The sequence below is a fragment of the Setaria italica genome, chromosome IX (genome assembly GCF_000263155.2).
Source record: "Setaria italica strain Yugu1 chromosome IX, Setaria_italica_v2.0, whole genome shotgun sequence".
Lineage (NCBI taxonomy): Eukaryota > Viridiplantae > Streptophyta > Magnoliopsida > Poales > Poaceae > Setaria > Setaria italica.
The window spans coordinates 1,743,605-1,758,272 of NC_028458.1; the positions used below are offsets into that span (position 1 = coordinate 1,743,605).

The 14,668-nt window shown below is 44.4% G+C and overlaps 1 protein-coding gene and 1 pseudogene across 1 annotated transcript; both read right to left on the bottom strand.

Moving 5' to 3' along the window:
- Positions 1-338: 338 nt before the first annotated feature.
- LOC101760524 lies at positions 339-6,305 on the bottom strand (annotated as a pseudogene).
- A 2,695-nt stretch (positions 6,306-9,000) lies between these two features.
- On the bottom strand, positions 9,001-10,473 carry LOC101771627 (subtilisin-like protease SBT1.8). Its single transcript, XM_022823301.1, is given in 2 exon segments — positions 9,001-9,327; positions 9,330-10,473. Coding segments are annotated over 2 exon segments (1,458 nt in total). The 3' UTR covers positions 9,001-9,013.
- Positions 10,474-14,668: the final 4,195 nt, after the last annotated feature.

A 14,668-nucleotide genomic window follows, 5' to 3' on the forward strand; every position in this document is an offset into this window, starting at 1 on the left:
GGTGACCCGCCGAGTATGATTTACTCGATTGGGTATGGGTCTGGGGAAAATTCCACAGCCATGGTGGATATGGGGATCCTAACAGTCTCAAAATTTTTTGGTCAAATTTTTATGACGAGAATGGATCTGGGTGGTCGTACCGAGGGTGATTTACCCGTTGCCATCCCTAACGTTGACTGTGGCAGAACAACTGACGTGGACCTCCAGCTGATTTTAGAAAAAGTGGAGGACCTTTTTGCAATATCACACGCTACCGCCTACCGTTTGGCGACGTGGCAGGCCGAATGGGCGCGGCAGAATAAGGGGCTCTTGATATACAGTATATGTGTGCAGGAGTGTAGGACCAGCAAACGATCGGCTATATTACTATAGCAAATGGGGTAAAGATTAGCAATTGTAGCAGCCGCATAGTTCGTATGGTTTTTCTTCCACAGAAGTCTACGACCAAAGCTATCCAAAATCCAGTTCTCGCCATCCCAACTAAATCTTGAGTTGAACATAATCGCCTTAAGAGATCTGGAGCCATCAATCCTTCCTCCAAAAATGTCATAGCCAGGTCTGTGAGTCTGTGACGAATAATCTGTTCTCAGTCACTAAACCGTAGCTAAACCAGTTCCATCAGCTAACTCTTCGGTTTGGCTGGTGGAGTCAGTTTGATTAGTAGCTTCCACTTCTGTATCTTCTTTATCCTGGAACTGGCTTACAAGGACATCATTTAAACTGTCGGGTGGGCACTGGTCAGCATGATTCCTAGCTTTCGTCTGGCAGAAGCATTCTGGCCATGAGTTTGTGTAGAAAGACTCTGGATGGTTGCGCTTGTGGGGGGCGCCAAAATGGGTGTTGAACATGACCTGCCTGACCCTCTCCTCAAATCCAGATGCACGCCCTTCCTCCCTGTCCATGAATATCGGAGCAATGGCCTTCCTGTTTGGTGTGATTGTGGTTCGGAAACCATTGTACAGGCGATGCCCCATGAGATTGTTTGCAAAGTTGCTCGGGCCATCATATGTGGGTATAAAAATGTCCGACAGGAGACAGACCATGTAATCAACTGCTGAGCCTGCTAGCCCTCGGATTTCTTCCAGCTTTCCACTTCCGACCATACTATGGTTTTCTAGACGTGGAAACATATCTTTGAATATCTTCATGAAGCGTTCTCCACCAAAGAGCTTGCCAGAAGCAAGGTAAATCCGTGTTGTGTTATCAAATCCCATAGCACGCAGAATAAGACCTACCTGAAAAACAATATAAATAGAACATTTTTCTGTTATTTATGGAAAGCTTTATTCAACAGAAAAATCGGTTATGATGGCAATGATATTTATTTCTCATATACTGGCATCCCATATTTTTGTTCTTTAAAGAAATAATATTTGAAGGAACAAGCTCCATTGTGGACCTCAAACTAACAACTGCCATGTGTGAGCCAAAAATGTAGGGCTTAGTCTGAGGGCCAAAGTTCTCTGGTGCTCTGGTTTTGTTTTGAGGACCAAAAAGGTATGCATGCACGGAGTCCCATATTTAATATTTTTATATAAGTTTCACTTTGCTCTTTCTAATCATTTTACACCAATCAAGTTGGTTCATTTACTGGGTGCATCGGGCCAAAACACCCTAAAAGTTGGAAGTTTGGAAGCTCCATTAGAAAAAGCATACTTAGAAGCTTAAAAAAATTGAACTTTGCCACACCCATACTTAGACTGATATATATCCATGCCAAGTTCAAACTCGATCTAGATTAATCCATGACAAGTATGCTTGTGCTGAAGTTTTTTTGAAATATTCCAACCATACCACCACCTCAAGTGCACCTTCCATTCATACCATCAACATATGTCAATGAGATATAGGACCAGACCCCTCATTTCATTGACAAGCCTGATGGTATAGATGAAAAGTGCACCTAATTTGGTGGTATGGATGCAAATCACCCTTTTTCTGAAGCTTCTAGGTATGCTTTTCATGGAATATTCTAATTTCCAACTTTAAGGGTGTGTTCACCCTAGATGCACCCTCATTTAACGCCAAGAGCATGGAATGGTATATGACGTTCAAGCAATCATGAAAAATAGAACAGCAGACATACAAATCATGAATAGCAACAACAATATGATGTAGATTGCAGATTGCGTGGGTTTTGCATTTAGTGGAAGGATAAAATTGTCCACGATATGTAACGAGAAGGTACAAACAGTAGCAAGTACACAGCAAGAACAAGTATTCATATTACCTATCAAGTAACCCATCGTCCGTCACTTAACTTGAAAACGTAATATAAATACCAAAACATACCCATGGAGCTAAGCTGCAAAAGAAAAACGCACTACTGTGCACTTGCCTGACTAGGTTCTGAGCCTAAATTTGTACCCCCATCCAGAGTAATTAACTTTCAGTGTCAGCACACAATTAGATTATGTATTAGCACTCAACAAACATCAGGAACAGTGTCTATAAGAAGAATGAGTACCTCTTCTGGAGTTAAAGGGCACTTTCCAATGAGCCTCCTTTGCTTGTAGACAAGTGACTTTTCTGGAAAATGTTCTGCATGATACTTCAAAAGGATTACCCGTTCTTTAGGTGTGAATATGTCAACGCACCTGCACATTTTGGAAGGTATGTTCATGTTTAGCAACACAGGAACGAAATTACATGGCAAGACATGCAAGCAATAACCACTGCATATAACAGATTTTCATGTATAGGTTATCAACAATAGTCAAAATTAATGAATTAAATAAGATAAGATTTTTCTAAAATTCTATTATTAAGGACTGAAAATGGCCATTTTGACTTCATTTTAATAATTTGATATCTATGAATGAATAAATGTTATGAGTCCCACATAAGGGCCATGTTTGGCCCTCGTCAAGACTTCCTTAAGCCTAAGAAAATTACATCAACAAAGCCTTTTAGTCTGAAATGAGTTGGGTAGGCTCTTTCCTAAGCCTACTACAGGAAAAAGAAATCCAAGGACAGGCTTCTCAATCAATGGATACACTTCAGCATTAAGAAATGACACACTGGTTTGATCAAAGCCCTACCCAGCATAAGCAAGCATATCCAGCTCAAACCGAAGATGGATTGACATGAAATGGCCTTCTGAACGGAGCTTATTCACTATATCACTGCTTGTTTTCATGATATTTGACTTAAATCGTAATGCGTGATAATTCACCCTGCATCTCAATCTCTGGAGCTCTGGATCATCGATTTCTTCAGCCAAACGGTGTGAAAATGGAGTTAAATGTATCGCACCGTACTTCCTTATCTTCTCCAGAGCAGTTGTCCTGTACCAAGTAACCGGTGCATCTCTAGGTGGTTCAATCTGTAAGGACAAAAGGTGTATCATAAGTATAGAATATCTAGAAAAAAAATGACTTTTCAAAGATAGAAAAGGTGACTTTAGTATAGCTAAATTTAGTTTGCTACTGTGCTCTGAATATATTTACCTTCTATGCTCTAAGCTTCTTGGTCTTTCCCTGTGCAGTGATTTTTGGAACACTCATAACAATTCGAACATCATATTTCAATGAGTTGATGAAGTGGGGAACATCATATATATCTACAAAACCACTGGTCCCATACATAAATGCACAAAAACAAATAAGTAAACACCAACCAAGAACATCTTGTGGATCGTTCAACGTAAACAAAGTTGAACAGGAAGATAATTACAAAGCCAGATAAGAAGTGAACTCAATGTAAATGTAGAAAATGGGACCTCATTATAATTACCAGATAAATTGCAAGGAGTGCAGCATGCTAAATGCAATGGCCACCTTATTATATGAAAATCATAGTCAGGTGTTCTAACTCTCAGTTTTGGGTTTGTCCAACTAATTTTTCACCATAGCTTCTAACATCTACATGATGGTATTACCCAAAAAACGACAATAAGGATTTCAAAGTGTGTCAATAATATCTGCATTGTTACAATCTTTAACAGAAAAGTTTCAGTTTTTACAACTTAGCTCACGATTCATTATCTAGTATAGTGTGAACAACTTTCAGGCAGGATGCTGAAAGGGTGAGAAACTGTAATGTCCTGCAAAGGGTTCGTAGACTATAATTTAACTGTAAAAGTTCCTCTTAGAGTCCTATTACGATGCACTCATCTTAAGATTCTTAACTGTAAAAACTCCTAGAGTCCTAGTACAACGAACTAATCTTTCCAAACAAATTCTAACACTGCAAATTCTAATAAAGTAATTTATATAGAAACTTTTCAGCGTTCTAGAAGTATGTTATATTCCAATAACCTGACTAGTGGTTACAATGTGCTAATTACCTATTATCACCAGGACTCAAATACTCATACAAAGTTAATCAAATGACAACATAGAACACTTGGATTATGTCAATATCTTATAGTAATATCATGTACATTAGGCATAGAAAGCATTATAAAACTATATAAATCAATTAATGCAAACTGCAGAATATTTGATAAGAAATATTCTGCAGTGAACTGCTTTTACTTGTAGAAAGAAAAAAACACTGCTCAGACAGAACACAAAGTTTGTAGTAACTTTGCATGCAATGATCTTACTGCATGATAGACATTTCAGACTTGCGTACCTCTTATCATGCCAGAATGAATTTGTGCCTAACTCTGGCAGAACTAGTGTAGCATTCATGATTCGTGCTACAACAACAGCATTACATATCTACAAAATCAAGTCAGCAGTAATCTTCAGCTATGTTGCCATGAAAACATAAAACTTGCATGATGAAATATAATACTTTAGAGATAAATTTTCTTATATTAATCATACCGCACTACGTTGTTGGGTCAAACCGCCATTGCACCGGACACGCAAGTACCCATTGCTCTCAGACTCAATTGGTGGGGCTGTGAGTAGAGAGATTGCATTTTAGAATTTCATTTTACCATCACCCAGAAGGACATAAAGAGTGGACCAGTAACTTCTTGGAGGATACAGAAACTTACGAGACCAATAGGTGCGTGGTGCGGAAGATGCTCTCCAACCATTTGAATCTGCAGTTCTCCATAATTCATTTACAACATAATCCTTGAGTAGTAGCACTGATGTCAGTATAAGATATAATTTGGTAGAAATTCATATAACCATTATATATACAATTCAATTCCATGCATTTAGAAATTAAAATAACTCAAATTATAGGTCAAATGAATTGAAGCTGAGAATATAAGTGATGCATCAAAAAAATTATCTAAGAAAATTGGGCCATTTCTTTTCAACATTATTCCTGATCCATTAAATATTATGTGTGAGAGCATGATGGATAGAAAATATTTTGTGCTGGCTTGATTTTAATAGTTATATGATAATTCCTTACTCTATTGTTTTCATCAGGATTAATAAACAGCCCTAACAGCATATAACTAGCAAAACTAAGGTTCATAAACATCATGTGTCAATTGTCAATTCTACAAATATCCTTATATTTATGTCGTAAGCTGCTGGAATGCTTCAGTGTTTACAGGTCTACTATAATGCAGTAAACTGATTGTTAACATTTCTAAATTTTTCATAGGAACATTAAGCTACATCCTTAGGTGCTAATTAAGCAAATTAATAGTTAAGGACAATTTACTATCGCAACTTACCCAGATTAGGTGCTTCTGCATTGGATACAGTTTACTATCCTGCTTACGATCTCTTCAATAAAGAGTACGTATTTGTTAACTATCATAGCAATGTTTCTATCCGTTTCAAAGAACACATGATTTATGCTTAGGCATATATGCTATCCAATTATGCCATTATTTGCAGAATAATTTGTTTTAAATTTTCCATTAGAGGTTTGCTTGCCTCTCACCTTTCACTTTAACTCTCATGGCATTGCTATCGGCCTTCCTCCAACCACAAGCAGAACAAACACCACAACGAAATCACTACAGAAACAGGCATGGGCGAGCGAGCACACCTGGACCCTGTAGGTGCCGAGGAGGCCAACGGAGGAGGAGGACCAGAGCCAGATGGTGCCGGTCACCAGCACCGCTACGGCGATCCACAGCCGAGCCGGTCCGTGGTGCCGGCGTAGTGACGTCTCGCTGCCGAGACCCCTGCGAGCGCAGACGCGCAGTCCGCCGAACCAATCGAATCAGCAGCACAAAGTAGATAAAAATGAGAGAGAGAGAAATCGTGGGAAAAGGATTTGGGGGGCGGATCGCCGCTGGAAGCGGGCGGCTCACCTGCGCATTGGGATCGGGCGGATAGGATTAGGTCGCGGGTGGGGGATTTTGTCGTGCCGCGTGCGAAGGGTTCGGCCCTGGACGGGAGCGATAGCAGGAGGCGGGAGCGGAGCCGCGGACATGGGAAAATGAAAGGATTTTAAGGGTGTTTGGTTACTTTAGTTCCTAGTTTATTTTCTTGTTGGTTACTGATTCGTAATATTAAATATATACTAATTACAAAATTGATGGCATGACTAGTGGTTTTTTCGTCAGAAAAATCTATTAAACTTAATTAGTCTTTGATAATATGGTGCTACAGTAATAATGTGGTACTACAGTAAACATGTTTATGCTAATGATGGATTAATAGGGCTTAATAGATTCGTCTCGTGAAAAAATCACGACTTATGCAATTAGTTGTACAATTAGCTCATATTTAATACTCTTAATTAGCACCGAACCGACCATGGGCTAAAGGAATCAAACAACTCCTAAGATTCACTAGTTAATAATTTAGACAGCTAATAGGTAAGGTTAATGATTATAGGAAAAAGTTCAGATCACCTGAACCTGGACTATGTACAAAGTCCAGAGCAACTCAAAAAACTCCCTAAAAAATTCTTCCCCAAAACTATGTATTAGAGGTTGTCCCAAAAAAAATTTCCCAAAAAATATATCAACCCACAACAGAACGCTAATAACTTGCTCCCAATATTTTAAAACAAGCCACATCATCATAATTGGGTCCATTAGTTGTTCCTCAACAAATTTGAAGAAGGCTAATAGCTTCAGCTCGTGTGCCTGGATGCCGTGCAGACACCACCAGCAAAGCTTGATGTCACGGCTTCCCTCACACGAGAGCTTGAATGCTTGATGGAGCATCACGTCACAAGATCTTAATCACCCAAATAAGGTTAACTACACTGAATTGCTACTGTCAGCAGCGTCTTGAGCCACCGCCCTGGATTGCGAGAGAACTTAGTGCCTCGTCCCGAGCTCCCCACTGCCGCGTCGTCCTCGGCCATCCTCCCACCACTGCTCGCGCCGTCCTCACTAGCACGGCCGCCATCACCTCTCCCTTGCCCTCTTCCCTGGACCAGCCAGCCCTGTCCGTCTCCCTCCCATTTTCTAACTTCTTCTTCCGAGGAAAAACAGAGCAGACAGCGTAGCTCCCACTCGCTGGCCAAATTCGCCAGTTACACCCCACCTCCGGCCGATTCCTCTCACCACCGGTACCACAACCTCCCCATCTCCATCCAAGACCAAGCCCTAGGCGCAGCCGAGCTCCACCCCGACGGGAATCGTGGATCTCGCAGCCTCCATTGCCACCGGCCGCCCGAGCTCGACCCCGCTGTCGATCTCCTACCTCCGGCCACCGTCTGCGCCATCCAACAACTCAACTTGTGCCGCCGCCCGCTAGCCCGAGGCCCTGGGACCGCATTGTTGTCGAGATCCGGCTCGAGCGCGACACCCCTCACCAATGGCGCCTTCGGCTCACTACGCCGCGCCTCCCTGAAGTCGAAGCACAAGGACCTGAGTCGGGAAATGAGCGCGTGAGGGGCGATTGGGGGAAGCGCCGGCTCCCGCAAATATCCAGGAGAAAGGAGGTGGGATTCGGGTTCCCGTATTTTTTAGGAAACTCTGCGGGAGCTGTTGGAGTGTGGATTTTTTCGTTTTCTTGGTGTTTTGGGGTGTTTTACAGAGGCTCTTGGAGTTGCCCTAAATAATTTTACTGTCCACTTAACCCCTCCGACTCGTCGCCGCCGGAGCTCACCGGCGGAAGCTCGTCCGACCGCCGCCTCCCTCTCCTCCAGCACCGCTCCCTCCTCCCCTCCGACTCGCCGCCGCCGGAGCTCGCCAGCAGAAGCCCGTCCAGCCGCGATGAGGATGGCGGCGGGTGCATCTCCACCCACCACGAAGCCTCCTTCTCCCACTCCGCCATCCTCCCCACCCTCTTCTTCCTGATGCTGCGGTGGATGTTGCCGGGGTGCTCGTGTTTGTTTCCCGTGTTCCTTAAGTTTTCGCGCTCTTTCCCGGCCATGCCATCGCTGTTCGCCGCCGCCGCGTGAAGCTCTGTGCGCCGCTGCTCCTCCCCCCCATCTGCGCCGCTCAGGGAGACCCCTGAACTTGGGGCATGGCGCCACTGCCCTCTCCTTGGCCTGCCACGCATCTTCCCCCTTGTCCCCGGCCGGCCCAGTGCGCCGTGCGTGCCTGTGTCTGTTCGTGCGTGACCTGACTGGAGGTAGAAGAAGATAGGAGCTGGTTGTGAAGGAAATAGAACTCTAGGGGTTCGGCATAAAAGGGTTGGTTTTATGTGTGAGGTGGGAAGTTTTCCAGGGGCTAGATAGTAAAATGCAGGGGATAGGATGAAAAGGAAAGGGTAGATCTGACAAGGGAAATGTTCTTCGAGGGATAGCTTGCAAAGTGGCTCAATTTTGTTTTATTTAGTGGTTTTAAAATGTTGCAAACTTGCAAAATGTATAGAAACTCGTAGAAAAATGCTAAAAATGTGATTCTTATTTTTTGTTTTCCTTGTGAGCTCTAGTTTATTTCAGAGTTGAGTAGGTGCATGTTACTATTATATTTTTGGTGCTAAGATTTAATTGGTCTAGAGGTCACTAAATGCTTTATAAATCATGTAGTGCTCTAAAAATAGTGAAACCACTTTTTTAGTTCACTTGTGACATGCATGTTCAAGATCTGAAAGTTGTGCTACTAGATCAGATGGTTTTCATACTGTTTTATTTCCATCATCAAGAAGAGGACAGACACCAGTCACTCGCTGATATATGACTCAGCTCTCTGCTAACAGATGATCGATCATTCCACACGCCACAGCTTGCTCATGGTTCAGAGACCATGGTCGGGAAGGCCTATAACGGCGACAATTGGGCTCCGAACAAGATGGTTGTTGGACACCCAGATCAGGCTGCCTTCGACGAAATCGCCATCAGCTGTCCCCTTGAGATCCCCGCCATTCACCGTCACGGTCACGTTTACTGCCTTCTTCTCCCCGGGCTCAGAGAACACCAGAGTATCAGGGGACACCCTGATGTCCATCCAGGACGGCCCATGCACCGTCACCGTGTAGGTCTCCGCCGGGCCGACGTTGGTAAGGGTCCGGGGCACCGTGACCGGCGTATTCTTGAGTGGCACCATTATGGTGGATAGTTGAGCCACGCTTCTGGGATGCTCCCCACCTCCGAGCAGGTTTTGCTGGCGTTACGCGTGATGGTCTTGAGCGCCTCCTCCCCAAGGAGGCCACAGATGTAGCTTGCGTAGTCCCTGGCGCTGAGGTCGTACACCAGCCCGGGGTCGGTCGCCCTGGAGGCATTGACGTGGCCAGGCCCCATGGCGAAGCACGCCGCGTCGTCGTGCTGCTCGTCCAGGATGGGCCCGCCGCCGTTGTCCAGCGTCTCCGCCGTCGTCAGGATGGCTGACTTTATTGCAGCCGGAGACCAGTCAGGATGGGCACTCTTGAGAAGCGCCACCACGCCGGCGACGTGCGGCGCTGCCATTGAGGTGTCGGACATGACCTTGAACTTGGAAGACCGGCTGTCCGACCACCCGGCAGCAGACGCGACGAGGATGTTCAGCCCCGGAGCAAGGACGTCTGGCTTCAGCAGGCCCCGGCTGATACGGCTCGGGCCCCTGGAAGAGAATGATGCGACGGCAGGGGAATGTTCGACACCTAGCACAGCGCCATTGAAGAATACACTGGCCGAGGGATTCAGAGTCTTGGCGTAATCCGTGAGGTCGCGCCCTTCGAAGCTGTTTATCTGGATCACGTTGTAGCTGTGGTAGTCCCTCAGCGGCGTGGTGTAGCCAAGGACCCCGTCCTCGATCAGCAACACGCCCGTCGCCCCCGAGAGCTCGAGACTTCTGATGATGGATGCTTGCATCTCACTGTCCCGAACGGCCTTGCAGATCACCATCTTGTTCTTGGTGGCGATGTTGTTGGCCTCGAAACGGAAGCAGTCGTCGTCGTTGTAGACGAGAGGACGCAGACCCTCCGATGCAGGATCCTGGACAAGTGCCTCCCCGCCCACGACGGTTGTTCCGTACTCCACCTCGGCGTCGAAGCGCCGGTCCACCGAGCCGGCGCCCACCGTGAGCAACCACGGCGCGTCGTTTAGCACCGTAGACGGCTCGGGGCCGTGGTTGCCACCCGCAGTCACCACCACGATCCCCTTGGCCATCGCGTTGAACGCGGCAATGGCGATGGGGTCTTTGTCGAACGTGGTGTTCACCTGCGAGCCGAGGGAGAGATTGATCACGTCCACCCCATCATGGATCGCCTCCTCCCGCATGATATGCTCGAATCGTCGAAGGGAAAACAAGGGAAAGGCGCAGCCACGACCAGCAGTGCGTTGTTGTTTCCTTTATACACTCGCGTCGCCCGCGTATTCTTGAGTGGCACCATTATGGTAGGATAGTTGAGCCACGCTTCTGGGATGCTCCCCACCTCCGAGCAGGTCGAGCTGGCGTTACGCGTGATTCTTGCGTGATGGTCTTGAGCGCCTCCTCATGCGCTCATGGTATGAAATGTCGGAAAAATACGAAATCTGATTTGTGCTTATTTACTGCGTGGCAGAAACATACGCAAAAACCGAAACCCAGCAGGTAGGGTGGGTAGCTACTGGTGTAGTTATCGACCACACCACGGATGATAATGCGACTCTTTCAGCTTGTACTACTCCGTAGTATCCTACAAGCTGAAAGGCGAAACTAGTGTGTTTTAAACATCGTATATTTATGGACCGAGATAGTACACTACACGGTGTTATTGAAGGCAGCTTTGATTTTCATCTGCAAAGCTGCATCCCAAACACAAGAATATTCAGCTTATTAGTAAGATCATGACAAGATCCAATAAGAATATATACCTACTACGCATGACTAGTGGCATCTATACACCGTACATGTATAAACTGGTCATACTGGCTACCCTCTCTATGTTAAATGTCTATACAAAAGATCGAAATGATGCTTAAGGTATTCCTTAGCTAGCTTCCAGGATCCACAAAAGCAGGCTTAATTTCACTACGCACTCGAGATATTCTAGAAAGTGACAAGCCCTGCAACGTTTCTCCGTACTTGCACTTGGGGGTCGATCGACCGGTCCGGTATGTTACCAGCAGCTGCACTGCAGGCCAGTCGGCAGGTCCATGTGCATCCGCACTGGATGATCGATATATCGGGAGGAGGAGATGCTTTGGCTGTTTCATCTTCTCTATCAGGAAAACGAGCAAATTCCTCCGGTGCGTTTCCAAGCATTGTCTAAAAATAGAGTTCCAAAAAAACTTCTTGCGGAAACTTACCAAAAGCTGTTGGGAGGTAAAATACATCCTCCTCTGTCCTTTCCATCCGTTCCTGCAAACTGGTACAAAAAAAATAGAATTGTTACCTGATCATCGTGTATAGTCCCAACTACTGCTTTTTCACGTCAACCATACCAAGCGCTGAAAATCACCGTTGTGCCGCCCTCCTCTTCTCTTATCTCGTCGTGCCATCAAGAGGTACAAATTTGGTTGTTCTCCTCTTGATCTCTTGTATTATTCTCCTGGTCTCGCCATCAAGACTGAATTCTTCTCTTGATCTCTTGTGACGCTCGTATTTGGTTGTTCTTCTCTATCTCTGTGATGAACTTTGAATCTCTTTACTACCAATAATTATAAAAAAACAATTAAGCATATCTTCTTTGATCGTCTACATGCAAAGACCATTTGGAGAGTTGTTAATGTTGCTATCGGTTAATCTAACCAAAATCAACAAGGTATATGCTTGGAAATTGGTTAACGGGTATGAGCAAAAAGATAAAAGTTTGATTTTCGTTGGTGTTGTAGCTCTTATGTGGGCACAATTTGATTTTTGAGAAAAAATAGTTTACCTCTTTTATGCAGGCTGTTACTGTGTGAGGAGGCAAGGGACTATCTGTTTGGCAAGCGAGACGTCGAATCGCCTTGTATATATTCGTTAAGAATGGATGAAGAAGCAATTATAGATTTGGTTTTTGAATTCCCCTTATCGTTTGCATAAATTTTTTCTTCTTACTTGTGACCAGCCTGCCAGCTGAGAATATTATGAAACTTGGCGCTGTGTGTGGTCAGAGGCCGGAGACTATTTCTTTTTCTAAAAACCAATAGAAGTCCCAAGGGCTTTCATCCCCAGCACCAGCCTGGTCAAACCGGCAAAAACGAGATAGAGGTCAGGCAAGTTTCCGGATGTTCATTTGTGCTTGCTATCAGATCTCAGGTCTAAAGAAAAATCATACAGTACATGTTGGAATATGGGCTTGGCCCAAATATTTATTCAATTAAAAGAATTAAAAACCTACTAATAAATGCTAGAGAATTAAGTGATTAGTTACACATGGGGATTCGAAGAGGATCTTTACTGACTTAAATGATGGATTTTGAGTACACCTATTGCGAAGTTAATAAAAGAGATTGGCGTGCCACGCGCGCGCTCGCCTCACCGGGCCATGGGCGTGGCGTGTCATGATGTGACGTGACGTGCCAACCGGGTTGCGGGCATGGGCGTGGGCGTGGGCGTGTCGTGGCGTGGCGTGTCGAGCCTCCGGAACCTCGCCTTCTGCCAGAGATCCTGCTCGGGATAGGCGGGTGATAAGGTTTTTGGAAGCGTTCAACGCGACTGCTCGCTCCCTCTCTGTTCGTCTGCGACGTCTACGGCTCACCGCTGCAACGTCTACTTCCTGGTGGCCGAGGACCTGTTCGTCTGCAAGCCGCGCTGATCGACTACTTCCTGCTATACTTCCCGGAGGCCGTTCAAGGGACTGCACTGCATCAATCTCTTCCGGCATCACGTCTTTACGATTACATCGACTGAGGCCATCCCACGATTAGTATGACTAATCCAGATGGTAACGGCGCATCCGGTGCCTCCGGCACTAGCCCCACCCCAGTGTACATTCTAAATCATTTGTGCCTATTCTTGTTCTTGTTTATTAGATGTTTAAACTTGAACGCTGGCATATGTTATGCTATCACTAAATCACTCAACATATTCATGATAATATTTATGTTTAATTTTAGAATTAAAATATATCGAAATATGCCTAGTTTTCTAACAGTACATGCCGTGCAAATCCCAAAACTTGTTGGGGCCTGTACTTTGAACACCCCAAAATTTCATTCCTTGAACAATTACCAATTTGTTTAAACTTTAATAATCTGTATAGCAAGCTTCTCTGAGCACTGCGTTTGATTTTCAAAGGTACAAATTTCATATGACGGCAGAACCATCGACAACAATCTAAAGTACAGCATGATGAGAGCCCCATGAAGATACTGTAGCATTGCTCACTTTATTGCTGATCGTGTGGGCAAATGATATGCTAAAAGAAGATGAAACCAGAAAGTATATAATTCCTTGTACTCCCAATGCACTTAAATGGAATTCATATTTACACAAACTTTGGTTTCCAGAAGATAATTCCTCTGGATATTAAGCAGAATCATCTCGCTGAACTCAATGTAAATTTACAGGACGGTTTCCGTCAGAAATAATTTCTCTGCCTATTTCAACCCTGTCACAGAAGCCGACAGGAAAGTGGCCTATACCGGATCAATGTCCCTATCTGTCTAATGCAGGGAAAAGCAATACATAGCTGACAGCGAAATTACAATCCACATTAGTATGCATATAGCATACAGCTTAATTCATATAACGCATCTCAGAGCTAGATTCAAATGATGTTTCAATTCATCCAGAACCATCAGTGCAGCATTACATATACATACAGATAAATAAAAACTTGGAGTTTTTAAATTTGAGATCCGTGCCAACACACGGGCATCATGGCTAGCTAGTTCAAAATGTAACTGACATATGCTTTACAAGAATTATTGGCTCAAGCACACATATCTTCAAGTAGTGAATGGTAGACATGCAATTACCCACGCTTTGGAGAGAGCGAGAGAAAGTGAGCAAACAGATGTGCGTCTGATCCGGTAGGGCCCAACCTTTTTTAACACGTAGAAGATCTCGCCTACCCTCCCTGCTCGTAGCTTGTCGACGATCCGTAACGGTATGCGAATCCTGATTGACACGGTTAGTTCACTAATCAAACATATAATGATAAGGTCGATCGAGGATCTTAAACTAAAGGTAGATCTTTCCAAGATGCTAAGTTAACAGGACCTACTTGATTAGCCAGGGAGGGATAAACAAAAATAAAGCTTGTAAGTAGATGACTTGATTAATAGTAGGTGGTGAATGGTGGTCGATTTGGGCACATGGTTTTACTGTTATGTGAAGTTTAATGAATTGATTATGCATTTTATGTTATGTAATTGTGTTCGTCGGAACTGAAGGGGAGCTTAATATCTTAGTTTTTTACTCCGTCCGTTTCAAATTGCAGGTCGTTTTAACTTTTCTAGGTTCATGAATCTTATTATGTATTTAGACATATATTATAACTAGGTACATAGAAAAACTATACACCTAAAAAAGTTAAAAGGACCTACAATTTAGGACGGAGGA